General features: G+C 27.7%; 1 protein-coding gene across 1 annotated transcript in view; it reads left to right on the top strand.

Annotated features, from left to right (window-relative positions):
• The window catches only part of LOC127285190 (uncharacterized), a 44,755-nt gene extending 25,793 nt beyond the window's left edge, over positions 1 to 18,962 (top strand). Inside the window, exon 4 of the mRNA XM_051311060.1 lies at positions 18,409 to 18,962. Coding sequence (XP_051167017.1) covers positions 18,409 to 18,766 — 358 coding nt within the window. The 3' untranslated portion in view covers positions 18,767 to 18,962. The remainder of the gene's footprint in view (positions 1 to 18,408) is intronic.
• The last annotated feature ends 116 nt before the right edge of the window (positions 18,963 to 19,078 follow it).

Genomic DNA, 19,078 nt, shown 5'->3' with positions numbered 1-19,078 from the left:
ATTATTTTTATGAAATTTTTTTTTTATTTACGTTAGAATTTAGTTTTTAAGTTGAGTTGCACGGAAAATAGGTTAGTCTGACAGCTTTGAAAACTGAATAAAAAAGAACAGAAATAATTTATTTACTAAATTTTTTTTCATTGAAATTTGTTGAAAATAGTCCAATTTACCAATATTAATCGATAATTGTCTAAAAAAGGCCACAATACTAGATGAAAATAAATATTTAAACTTACCTGTAAAATGTCAAAATTTATCACATTTTATTTACATTTTCCAAGAAAGTTTACTAGTATTAAAAAATTTATTACTACATAATAGTAAGTACTTTCAATGTATTTTCACATGATATGTTGGCTTTTTAATTTTATAATGTAGAAATATGAGAAATTTTACCTTGAATATAGAACTTTTCAGGATTTCATCTTTTTATTTTTATTCAATTTCAAAAATCCACCTTAAAATACGAATTTAAAGGTTATAAAACAAGTATTTTTATAAAACTGGAGTTGGTTTTCTCAAAATAGATTTATCTGTTGAAATGAAATGAAATCCTGAAAAGTTCTACATTCAAGGTAAAATTTCTCATATTTCTACATTATAAAATTAAAGAGCCAACATATCATGTGAAAATACATTGAAAGTACTTACTATTATCTAGTAATAAATTTTATAATATTAGTAAACTTTCTTGGAAAATATAAATATTATGTGATAAATTTTGACATTTTACAGGTAAGTTTAAATATTTATTTTCACCTAGTATTGTGGTCCTTTTTACACAATTATCGATTAATATTGGTAAATTGGACTATTTTCAACAAATTTGAATGAAAAAAATTTTAGTAAATAAATTATTTCTGTTCTTTTTTATTCAGTTTTCAAAGCTGTCAGACTAACCTATTTTCCGTGCAACTCAACTTAAAAACTAAATTCCAACGTAAGTAAAAAAAAATTTCATAAAATAATTGTTAAAAATAAATTGTACGTATATTGAAAGTCATTATTACGAAATATCAGATTTTTCGAAAAATAGGCCGCAATGAGTATAGGTGAAATAAAATGGAATGACCCGAACATTAAATCAAATCTTCATTCATTGAAGATTTTGATTTTGAGACAGCTTTGCAAAATTTAATTTCTCGTTTTATTTTCCTCAAGCCAGAACCAAATACTACGGCAGGTATTATTTGACCAATGTTGGGCTGAATTGGTGGTCCTCGCATTTCGCACTTGCGTATATCTAATTATAATGTTTAGGCAATTTTCAATTTCGAGTCCGCATATTTACACACAAAATATATTATATTGTTTGATTTTATACCGACTGCCAACAGAACATTTACAAGAAAAATTTTTTTCCTGACTTTTCAATGTGACTGCAAAATTCAGTTGTGGGGACCTAAATTGGTTCAGTTGTGATAATTGTGAAAGAGGCTAAAGATTGATGGCTCAAGTTGTTATTGTAATGCTTAAGCTTTTAAAATTAAAAGAATAAATTTTTTTCTATATCTTTTTTAATTTTATTTCAATTCTTTTCATTTTTAACAGACTTTTCATGGGTGCCCACAACCGAACCAAAAATTTTTTTTTGACAAAAATGACCATTTTAAACTATACCCATAAACGAACCTCTTCCCCTGCCATAAACAATTGTCAACAATTATTAGAAAAACTTCTTCCTTTAACATTGCATTTCTGACATAAGGATATCTTCGTCTAAAAGCCTTATTCTTCTTTCTCTTTTCAAAATAAATAACATAAGAATTTCTTCCTTTTACCTAATTTGCACATCTACTCTTTTTATAAAAGGATTATAATCTCAGTCAAAGAATTTTAAAATATCTTACCATTAAAATGTAATGAATAAAAAAAAAACCATAAAATTTGTTACTTTTGTGTGTGATTATATGGTTTTCAGATAAAACATTTTCGGGCATTTTCCATAATATTTCAAGAACCCATTAAAGAACTTAAATAAAAGCTTATGTTTCAATAATGAAATTTTTAAAAATCAAATTTTTCTTGTATATAAATATTCTAGTTTATGCAAAGGGTCAAAGAAACTGATAAGAACTAGAAAAATTACAGACATGTTATTGATGGCGCTTAAGGTCATCATACAGACAATTTCTCCCGGTGTCTTTATCGTTTTCATACAAAACTTTTTTGAAAAATACAAAGAAGTCACTTCTATTTAAGATGCAAGTTTATGTATTCTTTTTAATTTATAGATGTCACTAATGTTATTTTTATTTGACTTTCTTACTTCTTTCATAAGAAAATTAAAACACAATTGACAAATAGTAGTATATCGCAATAAACAGGGTTAAAATCATAAAAATTTAATTAAAAATTTACAAAGGTCACGATTATACTTTACTTGCATACACATAAAATTTTTTAGTAACGTTTATTACTGAGAAAAACAGAAAATGCTCTTATTTTTCATATTTTTACACGTTAATATGGTGACCATGCGTATGCAAGTAAAGTATAACCGCTCTCTCAATTTTTTGTACAGTCACCCAAGAGCATTACAAGGAATGCCACTGCGCAGAATGAGGTCACCGATGTATAGATGGAATAAAAATGACTTTAATTTTTTTTTAATAATGTTTTTATATAGTTACTAAAAGAATAATCGCTGACAATAACATGCTTTTTCTTGATGCCACGTATAAAGTTGTGCTGAAAATTAAAGATTTATATCAATTTTCCGTCGGAGAGTTAAAACTCATATTAATTTTTTCATCCTTGTAATTAACAAAATTTGTTTGCAATATACACGACTTTCCAATCGCACATGCCTTAAAGAAGAGTAAATCAGAAACGACATACGTGTCGGTGTTATATTAGATACGGAGAATACTTCCAAATTTAAATGTGACATCAGCCATGTCAGACTTTGAGACAGCTTTGCAAAATACAATTTAGTTTCATTTCCCAATCAGCACGAAAACTTGCAGAAAGCTTATCATACAAATTGTACAAGATTGCAGTGCATGCAACAAAATGTACTCAACACGATGCGTCATTGTAAACGACAGCTCCTACGGCTACACAAAAATTTTTGAACCTTCAAAGCTGGGTGCCCTTTATATTTATTATTTTTTTTCAAGAATTTTTATTTTTCAAACTATTGATTAGAGAAAAAAAAACGCCTCAATTTGTAAAAATTTCTATAAATCATAAACCTAACAAAAAACATCTTCGATGCAATAAATTTTGCCAAATAAATATTATCTTTAAAAAACCATTCAAACAATATGTAAAATAAAAGTCAAATTGTACAAAACTAAATCTTTTAAAATTGATTAAAATAAATATTAAATATATTTTTTGTTCTGTATAAATTGAAATGAAAAAAATTTAATTTAAATTTACGTCAAAAGATTGAACATCCTTAAATTTATTATAGAAATGAATATTGTGCAAGTGCCACCCGAAAATATAAATATTGCCGAACCGGAAAATATGAACCAAGGAGCAGAAAATTTAAGAATTGGAAGTCCCATATGCTGCGTTTGTAAAGTAAATCAATCGACACACACTTTCGTCCCCTGTGGACATGTTTGTGTGTGTGATGACTGTAAAACAGATTATGAAGAAAACAATATAGAAAATCGTAGTCTTCAATTATGCCCCTTGTGCAGAATAGACTACGTAATGATTATGAGAATATATTAAATATATTTTTACTTGCGGCTACACAAAAACTTTTTAACCTTCAAAGCAAGGTGCCCTTTATATTTATTATTTTTTTTCAAGAATTTTTATTTTTCAAACTATTAATTGGAGAAAAAAACTTTGTCATTAAAAAATTATAGGGAAAACATTGAAATTTAATAGCCTTTCGCCTGATACGGAAATGTTTATAAAAATAAACAATATTAATGAAAATATTGCACAAGAATACATAAATAGTGATGTACATTTATAATTTTCAAGTAATAATTGGTTTGTATTGGTGACTTGAGTCAATCGATAGTTTGAAATTTAAAAATTCTTGAAAAAAAGTGACAAAATTCTTTATTTGCAAATATCTTGAAAATAATTGTAAATTTTGCAAAACATTTTGAAATACTTACTAATATGTAAAATGAAAGTCAAATTGTACAAAACTAAATCTTTTAAAATTGATTAAAATAAGTATTAAATATATTTTTTGTTCTGTATAAATTGAAATGAAAAATGTTTAATTTAAATTTACGTCAAAAAGGTTGAACATCCTTAAATTAATTATAGAAATTAATATTGTGCAAATGCCACCCGAAAATATAAATATTGCCGAACCGTAAAATATGAACCAAGGAGCAGAAAATTTAAGAATTGGAAGTCTCATATGCTGCGTTTGTAAAGTAAATCAATCGACACACACTTTCGTCCCCTGTGGACATGTTTGTGTGTGTGATGACTGTAAAACAGATTATGAAGAAAACAATATAGAAAATCGTAGTCTTCAAGTATGCCCCTTATGCAGGATAGAGTACATGATGATTATGAGAATAAATTAAATTATTAATGATCTCGACTAACAATATAAGGATGCAAAAAAAAATTTTCGGTTGTCAGAGATCGAGGAGTCATTTCCCGTAGTTTTTGGTGCGCTGAAACCGAATCAGGCAATGAAAACCTCCCATCACGTCAGGATTTTGAGAATTTATACCGGGCAAACCCGACGTGCTAGAGACTTGTCTTAGGACTCAAATTAAAGCTTGATCCGTGTACTTCACGAAGATATAGCGATATTAACAACAACAAACTAAATTAACTGTCAAAAATGATTTTTTTAAGTTGTAAAACTCAAAAATTGACTAACAATGTCCGTAAATACAACTATTTTAAAAAATAATTGGATTCGCTTGGAACTTGTTACTCAGTGGTTTTCGAGGTCGCTGATTACGAATCTAATGTCAGATTTTCAAAATTCACAGTAGCAAATTCAATATCTCGGATTAAATCTATTTTTCAAAAAGTCATCTGCCAGATTGGATCCGCCATTTTTAATTTTTAAAAACTGACATTAGTTTCGTAATCATCAACCCCGCAAACTCCCGAGTAACAATTTCCAAGCTAATCCAATTATTTTTTAAAATAGTTGTATTTACAGACATTGTGAGTCAATTTTTGAGTTTTACAACTTAAAAAAATCATTTTTGACAGCTAATTTAGTTTGTTGTTGTCAATATCGCTATATCTTCGTGAAGTACATGGATCAAACTTTAATTTGAGTCCTAAGACAAGTCTCTAGCACGTCGGGTTTGCCCGATAGAAATTTTCAAAAACTGCCAAAAACATGATTTTTAGAACCTTTAACACCCACTTTTCTCAAAATCCTGACATGATAAGAGGTTTTCATTGCCAAATTCGGATTCAGCGCACCAAAAACTACTAGAATTGACTCCTCGATATCTGACAACCGGGGCGCATAATTATTCCCCAAATTTCGATTTTATAATTTTCAAGACATTGAAATTCTTATTATCGAAATGTCATTTCACATAATTTTAATATTGCGAAATACCATTTAACATAATTTTTATTTTTTCGAATAGTCATTTATTCTCATTTCTAAATAATAGAATTATCTATTGACATAATTTTTTATTTTGCCGAAAAATTGTTTAGCATAAATTTCATTCTTCCGAATGGTTATTTGTCATAATTATTCATTCTCCGAATGCTTACATAACCTAAAATTCATTCATACTAATCGCTATTTAATATAATTTGCATGTTTTTGAGATGTGTCATTTCACATAATTTTTATATTTCGAAATAACGTTTAACATAATTTTTATTTTTTCGAATAATCATTTATTCTAATTTTTAAATAATCAAATTATCTTTTAACATAATTTTTATTTTGACGAATGACCATTGGTTAGAAGTTTTAAATGTTCAAATTTCAATTATCTAGAATTTTCATCTAATCACATATCCATTTAGTATAATTTTTATTGCTTCGAAATATTATGTTACATAAATTTCAACTTTCTAAACTTTATTTGTTATAATTCCAATTTTTTTTTAAATCTACATAACCTAAAATTCACTGACACTATTTGCTATTTGACATAATTCACAAAACACAGAAAATTTAAATGTCCTAAATTTTGTTTTGCCGATATATAATTTTTAATAATCTCTATTTCTTATAATAGTCACTGTACATAAGTTCCCATTATCGAATTTTCACATAATATATGATCCACTCAACAGAAATTTCATTTCATTTAAAATATCACGTCTTAGTTTTTAAGCAGTTGTTTCCCATCTATGTGTTTTATATATTTTGATTAAAATTGTCGGTAAAGAAAATAAAGATTTTTTTTGTTTATGTAGAATCTACATCTACTTTACCGACTATTTTAATCAAAATATATAAAACACATAGATAGGAAACAACTGCTTAAAAACTAAGACGTGATATTTTAGATGAAATGAAATTTCTGTTGAGTGGATCATATGTTATTTGAAAATTCGATAATGGAAACTTATGTACAGTGACTATTATAAGAAATAGAGATTATTAAAAATTATATATCGGCAAAACAAAATTTAGAACATTTAAATTTTCTGTCTTTTGTGAATTATGTCAAATAGCAAATAGTGTCAGTGAATTTTAGGTTATGTAGATTTAAAAAAAAATTGGAATTAAAACAAATAAAGTTTAGAAAATTGAAATTTATGTAACATAATATTTCGAAGCAATAAAAATTATACTAAATGGATATGTGATTAGATGAAAATTCTAGATAATTGAAATTTGAACATTTAAAACTTCTAACCAATGGTCATTCGTCAAAATAAAAATTATGTTAAAAGATAATTTGATTATTTAAAAATTAGAATAAATGATTATTCGAAAAAATAAAAATTATGTTAAACGTTATTTCGAAATATAAAAATTATGTGAAATGACATCTCAAAAACATGCAAGTTATATTAAATAGCGATTAGTATGAATGAATTTTAGGTTATGTAAGCATTCGGAGAATTAATAATTATGACAAATAACCATTCGGAAGAATGAAATTTATGCTAAAGAATTTTTCGGCAAAATAAATATTATGTCAATAATTCTATTATTTAAAAATGAGAATAAATGATTATTGGAAAAAATAAAAACTATGTTAAATGGTATTTCGCAATATAAAAATTATGTGAAATGACATTTCGATAATAAGAATTTCGATGTCTTGAAAATTATGAAATCGAAAATTGGGGAATAATCATGCGCCCTCTGACAACCGTTTTTTTTTTTTTTTTTTTTGCAGCCTTGTGCAATTAACAACGAATTTTTATTTTATAAAAAAAAATATATTATAAAAATAAAAAAATTTGCTTAAGATAACATCCGTTTTAAATTTTCTTGATAAAAAGATTCTTCTTCTCGATCTTAATTATTGAATAAGTTAGTTTAATTTCTCTATTTCTTACTGATATGTAATAAACCATCACCAATCATATCGACCAACAATCAACAAAAAATTTTCATTTTATAATTATATTTATTCAGGAACAAATTATTTCTGAATTTTTTTTAAATATTATAAGAGCTTGCAGCAAGCTTTTTACAAGTATTTTGGAAGCTTGTCTAACTTCCTTGATGTAAGACGAAATTTTGTTGGTTGAACCAAACTTGCTACATGTTTGCACGGCAAGTTTCCTGCAAGTTTTCGTTCTGATTTCCCATACGTTTCCTTAATACGATGCGTATGGGTGCTTCTTCCACTATACGAAGATAAAATTGATTTATTTATACCAAATTTACACAATATTTTGGTTTTATGTGGCCCTGACACACATTGATTCTGATAAATAATTGAGTTAAAAACATTTCAAGTACTATGGTAGATATTACTTGGCCAATATTGGTCCGGATTAACAATCCTCGTATTTCGAACTTGGGTACATCTAATTATAATAATTTTTAGGGAATTTTTCACTTCGCTTGCACAATCGGATTAAAAAGATATCTTAAAACAAGTGAAAAAGGAAAGCATACTCTCAAACAATTGATGGATTTGGCTCTTCTGCCACCAGAGAAAATTCGTCAAACTTATACAGAAATAAAAAGGACCAACGCAGTTAAAAAAAACTTGTAAAAAATCATGTACACAATCTTGTGCAACATCGTGCACAGATCTTGCACATATTCATTCACCAAGTCATGTACAAGAACATCAGGCAAACATGTAAAAAATATGGAACAACGATCTTGTACCAGAACATGCATATGTTCATTGATGGTAACTAAAGAAATCAAGTTCATGAGTCCATGCTCGTGTATTTGTGTAAAGTCGTACATAAGTTCATGTACATAATCTTGTGTTAATTTTTTCATTTTTGCAAAATAAAAACGATATTGTTCAAGTACACTAGCACGCACTCGTAAACTTGATTTCTTCAGTTACTATGAATAAACATATGCATATTCTTGTACAAGATTATTGTTCCAATTCTTTTTACATGTTTCATTCACCTGGTGAATGAAATGAAATATTTAACTATATATTTACCAATAAAAATTAACAAAAATATAATAATTGCTATCAAAAATTACTAACGGTCTTCATAATAGAGCCCCTTTTGAAATACCCAACTTAATTATACAAAGTATGTATCCAGAGTCGTATGTGCGTTTCTTTACAATCGAGTGGCAATTTCCAAAATAAATCGCAACGGAGCAAACAAAAGTTTTAAAAAATTACTTACGAGACTAAAAAAAGCGCATATAATATCTCTTGGTACATATATAAATATTACAAAAAATAATCTCCTATATAGACGATACCATGTACCTGGATTTTGATGAATTCAACAACAAGAGATGCATATATCAAATCATTTGACAAATTAAATAGACAATTACCTAAATTCCTAATTCATAGAGCAATAACTTTAGAATGCTCGGTCATGGTGTCTAAAATTTGGAGTGGACACCTTGACGCCTGAAAATATACACACTCAGGGTCGTACGGTGCATGAAAGCCAAGTGGCGCTCGATGCGTATTGCAAACTTGATATTTTTTAGCACAAAAATAATGGATTTTTACAAGATTATTTTTTAAATAAATAAGTTAAACGTTAAATATACTTTTGTTTTCGATTCATTTTCAAAATTTACTACAAAAAAACAAAACCACAAAACGGAACATTTTACATCGACGCTACTGCTTCTAACTTAAAGTCCGCCATTACTTTCTCCTGACATCTCTCACTGCCTCGCCCATACTTGATGTAAACACAGTCTAAACCTTGGTAGACTAAAGATCGGGGGCTCCAGTGTATCCATGAGTCTTTACCATTTTCTATTACAACTGTTTCAAAAGATGTAAAATTTTCAATTAGTGAGATATTTTAGAGACGACTTAGCTTTTCGACATTTTATCTGTTGGATGTATTGGCTTTTCGACATTTTGTCCATTCACAACTTGCCATTCGACATTTTGTCTGTTGGATGTATTGACCGTTGGGTGAAAAGCAAGTATCTCCCATAATGGCATTAAGAAAACTTTATTTTTTGTTACCGGCTCGACAAATTCCAGAGGCTCTTAACAGAATAACAAATAATGGCAATTTAAATGTAGATACAGACCTTCAACGTTTCATGACCTACTTTGAAACAGACTGATTGCAAGAACCCAATACCTTTTCAGTATTCCAAAAATTTGTACGAATAACGGATAATTTTCAAATGTTTATACAGACCACGAGCGTATTGTGGGCAGTCAATTAGAAAAAGGAGTCAAATCTCCAAAAATTTGTTCAATTACGAAATCGAAAAAATTAAAAAATCACTGGATTGATTTAATTGATCGACGCCTCCCGTTCATAAAATCCTAACATATATATCAAAGATTGCACAATTTTTATTTTTTTTTTTTTTTGTAAAAATTGGATTACACTTGTACTTTAATTAGAATTTTCTTGCTTTGACATTTATATTAGCATTTTATGAACGAGAGGCGTAATGATGAAAAAATCACAGTCTTAGAATTTTTACAATTAATGAGTCACAATGTTTTCTAAAAAAGGATTGAATTCATTAAATTTTATTGTCAAAGAAAGGAGATATTATGAAATTCAAAATAAAATCATATAATAATTTACTTATTAAATTTCTAAAACTTTTTCTTTTTCGATCAGTTTATTTGTACTTTTGCATAATCTAAAGAGTAAAAACCTGATTAAAATTGAATTTCTTCAATATTAAGAGAATTATTTGCTTCAAAAGGGTTGAGCCTAAGGTTTTTAGTGTGATCTGGTTAAACAGGAGAACAAATAATGTTTTAGAAAAAAATTAAATTCTTTTAGTATATAAGTATTTTAGATAATGCAAAGGGTAAAACAAACTGATACGAAATCAAAATATAACAGATTTCCCGATATCTTTACCGTTTTCATACAAACCTTTGTCTAAAGATGAAAAATTTGAATATAAAAAGGACAAGTAGCAACTTCTATTTACGATGCAAGTTTATGTATTCTTTTTAATTTATAGATGTCTCTAATGTTATTTTTATTTTACTTTCTTACTTCTTTCATAAGAAAATTAAAACACAATTGACAAATATCGCAATAAGCAGGGTTAAAATCAAAAAATCATAAAAATTTAATTAAAAATTTACAAAGGTCACGATTATACTTTACTTGCATACACATAAATTTTTTTAGTAACGTTTATTACTGAGAAAAACAAAAAATGCTCTTATTTCTATTATTTTTGCGGGTTAATATGGTGACCATGCGTATACAAGTAAAGTTTAAACATTCCATAATTTTTTTTGCAAAGTCGTTAGAGAACTCTTTTTGAAATGCCACTATTCAGAATGAGGTCATTTATGAACAGATGGAACAAAAGTAACATTCCTCCAAATGTTGCCAATATACGTTAATACGTCGAAATTGCTAGTAGTGATGAATGGATTCATATTTAGAAAACTCCTTATCTTTTACCCTAGTACAGGAAAATGATGTAGTAACATCGGCAATAATAATTGACAGAGATTTTTTTAATACTTTAACGCAAAGTCATGTTTTTCTTATTGACATATCGTCACAAACTATTCCTGCAGAAATTGGCTGCGTTCAATTAATGTCTCTATTGTGTTTAAAAAATAATCATGCAAGTATAATATGAAACTTTCAAAGTACACGGAGATAAAAATCTGCCTTTTGTAGTATGAAATAGATTGCTGCTATTTTTCTTTAAACTTTTCATACTAATAGAGCAAAGATTTGAGAATTTTTAGGATAGTATTTGTCCGTACTAAAAAAGCATAGTATATATGCTTCTATAGTACAAAACATGTAGTTTAATAGCAACAACGCCATGCGAAGATCGCACATAACATCATCCTACTATGTTTGCATAAGTTCTATGCTTTTTCGGGGATAGACTCTTGCAACTGGTGATTAGGCCACGCCCACCTTTACTGAATTGGAACTGCCCTAATCGCCAGTTGCAAGAGTCTATCCCCGAAAAAGCATAGAACTTATGCAAACATAGTAGGATGATGTTATGTGCGATCTTCGCATGGCGCCGTTGGATTAAAAGTATAATAAGTATGTAATAAGAGGCTATATGACAAAATTTATTAGCATAGACAAGTTTCATGCTAAAAAGACATACGATTGTACTATAATTACTCAAATTTCATGTCTATATAGCATAGAAAATTTCTGTGCATTAAATGTAAACCTTTATATACTATAAAAGGCAGATTTTTCTCTCCGTGTAGCATAAAATAGAATTAATTCACTTGTTCTTCTTATTTGTAATATATTTTACATCGAATAATGCCTTTGTCATTAAAGTTTAAGCTTTAATATTGTAAAATTAAACTAAATTAAAACACAGTAAACAATATAATATACAAAAATATATTATTTAAACTTTAATAATGTATGAATTTCCATTCTATACTGTTTTCATTAAACACTTCTATTACAACTCTTTTCTTTAAATTGAGAATTTTTTCTCAAATTGAAAAACCCATCACTTCATTGACCAATTGTTGTATTCTATCTCACAATCCCTTTAAATTCATGATGAAACAACTTATTGTAGGAAACTAAAAACCTATATATTTAAATTCCCATAATAATACAATTTCCTTTCCTTTAAATTGTTTTGGTACAATTTACATCCAAATTGTTTTAAATTGTCCAATTTTTCTAAAGTTATCAATACGTTTTTTAAATCTCTACATTTTCTGCAATATCATTTCCGTAGAGTTATGTCAATATTTTGAATCCAAAGCTTATTGGAAAAAGACCTAATGCGATAGTACATTAAACATTCTTTTTCCTAAAAGATTTGTCTAGATTGTCAATAAATATATTAAAGATGATTTAGCTTAAGGGGAAACCCTACTATACTACATTATTTCAATAAACTTTTAAAAATATAAATAAATAATAATAATAATAGAATAGTGACTTTTGAAAAGAACTCAACTTTGAGAACCGTTAGTACCATTTTTCATAATAAATGCTTGCAAAATTTACAAACGATCTTCATAGTTGAGCCCCTTTTGAAATTCCCAACTATCTCTTTGTACATATATACATATTACAAAAAATAATCTTCTATATAGACAGTACCATGTACCTGGATTTTAATGAATTCAACGACAAGAGACGCATATACTAAATCCTTTCAAGAATTAAAAAATCAATTTCCTGAACTCCAAATGCATAAAGTAATCACTTCACTATGACGAAAATTTAAAAGGAGCATTACAACAAATTTTTCCTGAATCTGAAGTATCCCTGAGTCTTCACCATTTTATATTACAGCTGTTTCGGAAAATGAAAACTTTTGAATTAGTCGGATATTTTAGAAACGACGATAATGACATCAAGAAAACTTTATTTTTTATTTTGGCACTGCAATTATTACCGGCTCGACTAATTCCAGAGGCTTTTAACAGAATAAGAATTTATGTTAATTAAAATATATATACAGACATTCAACGTTTCATGACCTACTTTGAAACAGACTGATTGCAAGAACTTAATACCCTTTCAGTATTCCAAAAATTTGTACGAATAACGAATAATTTTCAAATGTTTATAAAGACCACGAGCGTATTGTAGTAGGTCAAAAAGAAGTCAAATCTCCAAAAATTTGTTCAATTAAGAAATCGAAAAAATTAAAAAGTCATTGGATTGATTTAATTGATCGACGCCTCCCGTTCATAAAATCCTAACATATATATCAAAGATTGCACAATTTTTATTTTTTTTTTTTTTTGTAAAAATTGGATTACACTTGTACTTTAATTAGAATTTTCTTGCTTTGACATTTATATTAGCATTTTATGAACGAGAGGCGTAATGATGAAAAAATCACAGTCTTAGAATTTTTACAATTAATGAGTCACAATGTTTTCTAAAAAAGGATTGAATTCATTAAATTTTATTGTCAAAGAAAGGATATATTATGAAATTCAAAATAAAATCATATAATAATTTACTTATTAAATTTCTAAAACTTTTTCTTTTTCGATCAGTTTATTTGTACTTTTGCATAATCTAAAGAGTAACAACCTGATTAAAATTGAATTTCTTCAATATTAAGAGAATTATTTGCTTCAAAAGGGTTGGGCCTAAGGTTTTTAGTGTGATCTGGTTAAACAGGAGAACAAATAATGTTTTAGAAAGAAATTAAATTCTTTTGGTATATAAGTATTTTAGATAATGCGAAGGGTAAAACAAACTGATACGAAATCAAAATATAACAGATTTCCCGATATCTTTACCGTTTTCATACAAAACTTTGTCTAAAGATGAAAAATTTGAATATAAAAAGGACAAATAACAACTTCTATTTAAGATGCAAGTTTATGTATTCTTTTCAATTTATAGATGTCTCTAATGTTATTTTAATTTTACTTTCTTACTTCTTTCATAAGAAAATTAAAACACAATTGACAAATATCGCAATAAGCAGGGTTAAAATCAAAAAATCATAAAAATTTCATTAAAAATTTACAAAGGTCACGATTATACTTTACTTGCATACACATAAATTTTTTTAGTAACGTTTATTACTGAGAAAAACAAAAAATGCTCTTATTTCTATTATTTTTACGGGTTAATATGGTGACCATGCGTATACAAGTAAAGTTTAAACATTCCATAATTTTTTTTGCAAAGTTGTTAGAGAACTCTTTTTGAAATGCCACTGTTCAGAATGAGGTCATTTATGAACAGATGGAACAAAAGTAACATTTCTCCAAATGTTGTCAATATACGTGAATACGTCGAAATTGCTAGTAGTGATGAATGGATTCATATTTAGAAAACTCCTTATCTTTTACCCTAGTACAGGAAAATGATGTAGTAACATCGACAATACTAATTGACAGAGATTTTTTTAATACTTTAACGCAAAGTCATGTTTTTCTTATTGACATATCGTCACAAACTATTCCTACAGGAATTGGCTGCGTTCAATTAATGTCTCTATTGTGTTTAAAAAATAATCATGCAAGTATAATATGAAACTTTCAAAGTAGCATAGAATAGAATTAATTCACTTGTTCTTCTTATTTGTAATATATTTTACATCGAATAATGCCTTTGTCATTAAAGTTTAAGCTTTAATATTGTAAAATTAAACTAAATTAAAACACAGTAAACAATATAATATACAAAAATATATTATTTAAACTTTAATAATGTATGAATTTCCATTCTATACTGTTTTCATTAAACACTTCTATTACAACTCTTTTCTTTTAAATTGAGAATTTTTTCTCAAATTGAAAAACCCCTCACTTCATTGACCAATTGTTGTATTCTATCGCACAATCCCTTTAAATTCATGATGAAACAACTTATTGTAGGAAACTAAAAACCTATATATTTAAATTTCCATAATAACTCAATTTCCTTTCCTTTAAATTGTTTTGCTACAATTTACATCCAAATTGTTTTAAATTGTCCAATTTTTCTAAAGTTATCAATACGTTTTTTAAATCTCTACATTTTCTGCAATATCATTTGCGTAGAGTTATGTCAATATTTTGAATCCAAAGCTTATTGGAGAAGGACCTAATGCGATAGTACATCAAACATTCTTTTTCCTAAAAGATTTGTCTAGATTGTCAATAAATATATTAAAGATGATTTAGCCTAAGGGGAAACCCTACCATACTACATTATTTCAAAAAAATTTTAAAAATATGAATAAATAATAATAATAATAGTAATAGAATAGTGACTTTTGAAAAGAACTCAACTTTGAGAACCGTTAGTACCATTTTTCATAATAAATGCTTGCAAAAATTACAAACGATCTTCATAGTTGAGCCCCTTTTGAAATTCCCAACTATCTTTTTGTACATATATACATATTACAAAAAATAATCTTCTATATAGACGATACCATGTACCTGGATTTTAATGAATTCAACGACAAGAGACGCCTATACTAAATCCTTTCAAGAATTAAAAAATCAATTTCCTGAACTCCAAATCCATAAAGCAATCACTTCCAATGACGAGAATTTAAAAAGAGCAATACAACAAATTTTTCCTGAATCTGAAGTATCCCTGAGTCTTCACCATTATATATTACAGCTGTTTCGGAAAATGAAAACTTTTGAATTAGTCGGATATTTTAGAAACGACGATAATGACATCAAGAAAACTTTATTTTTTATTTTGGCACTGCCATTATTACCGGCTCGACTAATTCCAGAGGCTTTTAACAGAATAAGAATTTATGTTAATTAAAATATATATACAGACATTCAACGTTTCATGACCTACTTTGAAACAGACTGATTGCAAGAACCCAATACCTTTTCAGTATTCCAAAAATTTGTACGAATAACGGATAATTTTCAAATGTTTATACAGACCACGAGCGTATTGTGGGCAGTCAATTAGAAAAAGGAGTCAAATCCCCAAAAATTTCTTCAATTACGAAATCGAAAAAATTAAAAAGTCATTGGATTGATTTAATTGATCGACGCCTCCCGTTCATAAAATCCTAACATATATATCAAAGATTGCACAATTTTTATTTTTTTTTTTTTTTGTAAAAATTGGATTACACTTGTACTTTAATTAGAATTTTCTTGCTTTGACATTTATATTAGCATTTTATGAACGAGAGGCGTAATGATGAAAAAATCACAGTCTTAGAATTTTTACAATTGATGAGTCACAATGTTGTCAAGAAAAGGATTGAATTCATTAAATTTTATTGTTTATGTATTCTTTTTAATTTATAGATGTCTCTAATGTTATTTTAATTTTACTTTCTTACTTCTTTCATAAGAAAATTAAAACACAATTGACAAATATCGCAATAAGCAGGGTTAAAATCAAAAAATCATAAAAATTTAATTAAAAATTTACAAAGGTCACGATTATACTTTACTTGCATACACATAAAATTTTTTAGTAACGTTTATTACTGAGAAAAACAAAAAATGCTTTTATTTCTATTATTTTTACACGTATAAATAAAAATGACATTCCTCTAAATGTTACCAACTTACGTGAATACGTCGAAATTGCTAGCAGTGATGAATAGAGTCACAAGAGACAATATTTAGAAAACTCATTATCTTTTACCCTAGTAGAGGAAACAAATGATGTTGTAACATCGGCAATAATAGTTGACAGAGATTTTTTTTATACTTTAAGGGTACGGTCACACTATCTCATACATGCACTGTGCATGCATGCAGAAACATTTGGGCGGTCACTCTTTAACGAAATTTAGTGAATGTTTAGTAACTTTCTAATAATTTTCCAAAAATTTATGTTGCAACTAGAAAGTTACTAAACATTTACTAGATTTTGTTGAAGTATGACCGGCTAAATGTTTCTGTATGCATGCACAGTGCATGCATGAGATATTATGACCGTACCGTAACTCAAACTCATGTTTTTCTTATTGAAATATCGTCACAAACTATTCCTCCAGGATTTGGCTGCATTTAATTAATGTCTCTATTATGACAGTTTTTGGAGAAAGGGTTGTTAGGTTAAAAAATATTAATTTTTTTTTTAAATGATTTTTTTTTAGTTATCAAAAGAATAATCGCTGACAATAACATGCTACAGTTTTTCAAAAAATTTTATAGCTTTTGCGTAAATTGCAATTGAAAATTTAAAAATTATGCGTGGTGATTGGCCGCGCGAGCTCAGTGGGCCGCTGGGCTGGGCATAGCGCACCGGAACTTGTCTGATTTTCCAAGCGTGGGCATGTAGAGTTTACCCGATTACTTAAAATAATCCTCAGAATAATACATACATTATGTATTTTTCTAAGGAAAAAAAGATTAGTTAAATTATACCTCTGAAAAATACATAACGTATGTATTTTTCAGAGGATTATTTCAAGAAATCGGGTAAACTCTACATGCCCACGCTTGAAAAATCAGAAAATTTCCGACGCGCTATGCCCCTCCCAGCGGCCCACTGAGCTCGCGCGGCCAATTACCACGCGTAATTTTTAAATTTTCAATTGCAATTTACGCAAAAAATTTTGAAAAAGTGTAAAAAACTTTATGTCTTATTTTTTTCCGAAGAATATGTACCTTTAATATGTACATCCATGAATGGGACACCCTATATAATTGCGACGATAAGTTGTTTGACTTTTATACTAAAAGTAAAATTCGCAAATCCTCAGACCGAAACTTTTTTTCTGTATAAAATTTGATTAATTAATTTCATTAAATTTGATTTACGTAAAATTAATTTTAAGGTATAATCGAGTTACAGATTCATATTTTGCAAAAAAAAAAAAATTTTCAATCAATTTCTATATGAAATTAAATTTGTTGGATATAAAGAAGAAAAACACATAGTCACTTATGTATTTTTACATTACCTTCTCAATTGTTTCATGATGAAATTGAAACAAAATTGGTAAATAGTACATATGTGACGCGTCGCCAAGAAAGGGACCTAAGCGTCCAGGAGTTTCAGGTTATGTTTGCCATATTTAAAAAGAAAATGTACAAATTGGATCAATTTTCAATATTAACCATTAATGCTTATCTCTTCATTATATCGAAAATATATATTAAAAACTGCTTTTACTGTTACACAATTAAAAATAAAAGATTTAATCAATATGAAACTGACACAAACTTAACATAAAATTCTTGGACGCTTAGGTCCCTTTCTTGGCGACGTGTCACATATAACGAAATCCTGAATGTAAACTCTAAAAATCTTAATATGTCAATTTAAAATTTATAAAAAGCGCGGTTATACTTCACTTGCATACCTATGATATTTATAATAACGTTTATTAGTGAGAAAAACTGAGAATGCTCTTGTTTTTCTTACTTTTTCACGTTAATATGACGATCATTGGAATGCAAGTGAAGTATAACCGCTCTCTTAATTTTTTTACAGTCACCCAAGAGCATTACAAGGAATGCCACTGCGCAGAATGAGGTCAACGATGTATAGATGGGATAAAAATGACATTCCTCCAAATGTTATCAACTTACGTGAATACGTCGAAATTATTAGCAGTGATGAATGGAGTCACAAAAGACAATATTTAGGAAACTCATTATCTTTTACCCTAGTACAGGAAAATGATGTAGTATCATCAGCAATAATAATTGACAGAGATTTTTTTAATACTTTAACGCAAAGTCATGTTTTTCTTATTGACATATCGTCACAAACTATTCCTGCAGGAATTGGCTGCGTTCAATTAATGTCTCTATTGTGTTTAAAAAATAATCATGCAAGTATAATATGAAACTTTCAAAGTAGCATAAAATAGAATTAATTCACTTGTTCTTCTTATTTGTAATATATTTTACATCGAATAATGCCTTTGTCATTAAAGTTTAAGCTTTAATATTGTAAAATTAAACTAAATTAAAACACAGTAAACAATATAATATACAAAAAAATATTATTTAAACTTTAATAATATATGAATTTCCATTCTATACTGTTTTCATTAAACACTTCTATTACAACTCTTTTCTTTTAAATTGAGAATTTTTTCTCAAATTAAAAACCCCTCACTTCATTGACCAATTGTTGTATTCTATCGCACAATCCC

Source organism: Leptopilina boulardi, unplaced genomic scaffold (assembly GCF_019393585.1).
Source record: "Leptopilina boulardi isolate dan_hultmark-lab unplaced genomic scaffold, ZJU_Lbou_2.1 LbouV2_330, whole genome shotgun sequence".
NCBI lineage: Eukaryota > Metazoa > Arthropoda > Insecta > Hymenoptera > Figitidae > Leptopilina > Leptopilina boulardi.
The sequence above is the reverse complement of the archived record's forward strand: the minus strand, read 5'-3'. Positions and strand labels throughout refer to the sequence as shown.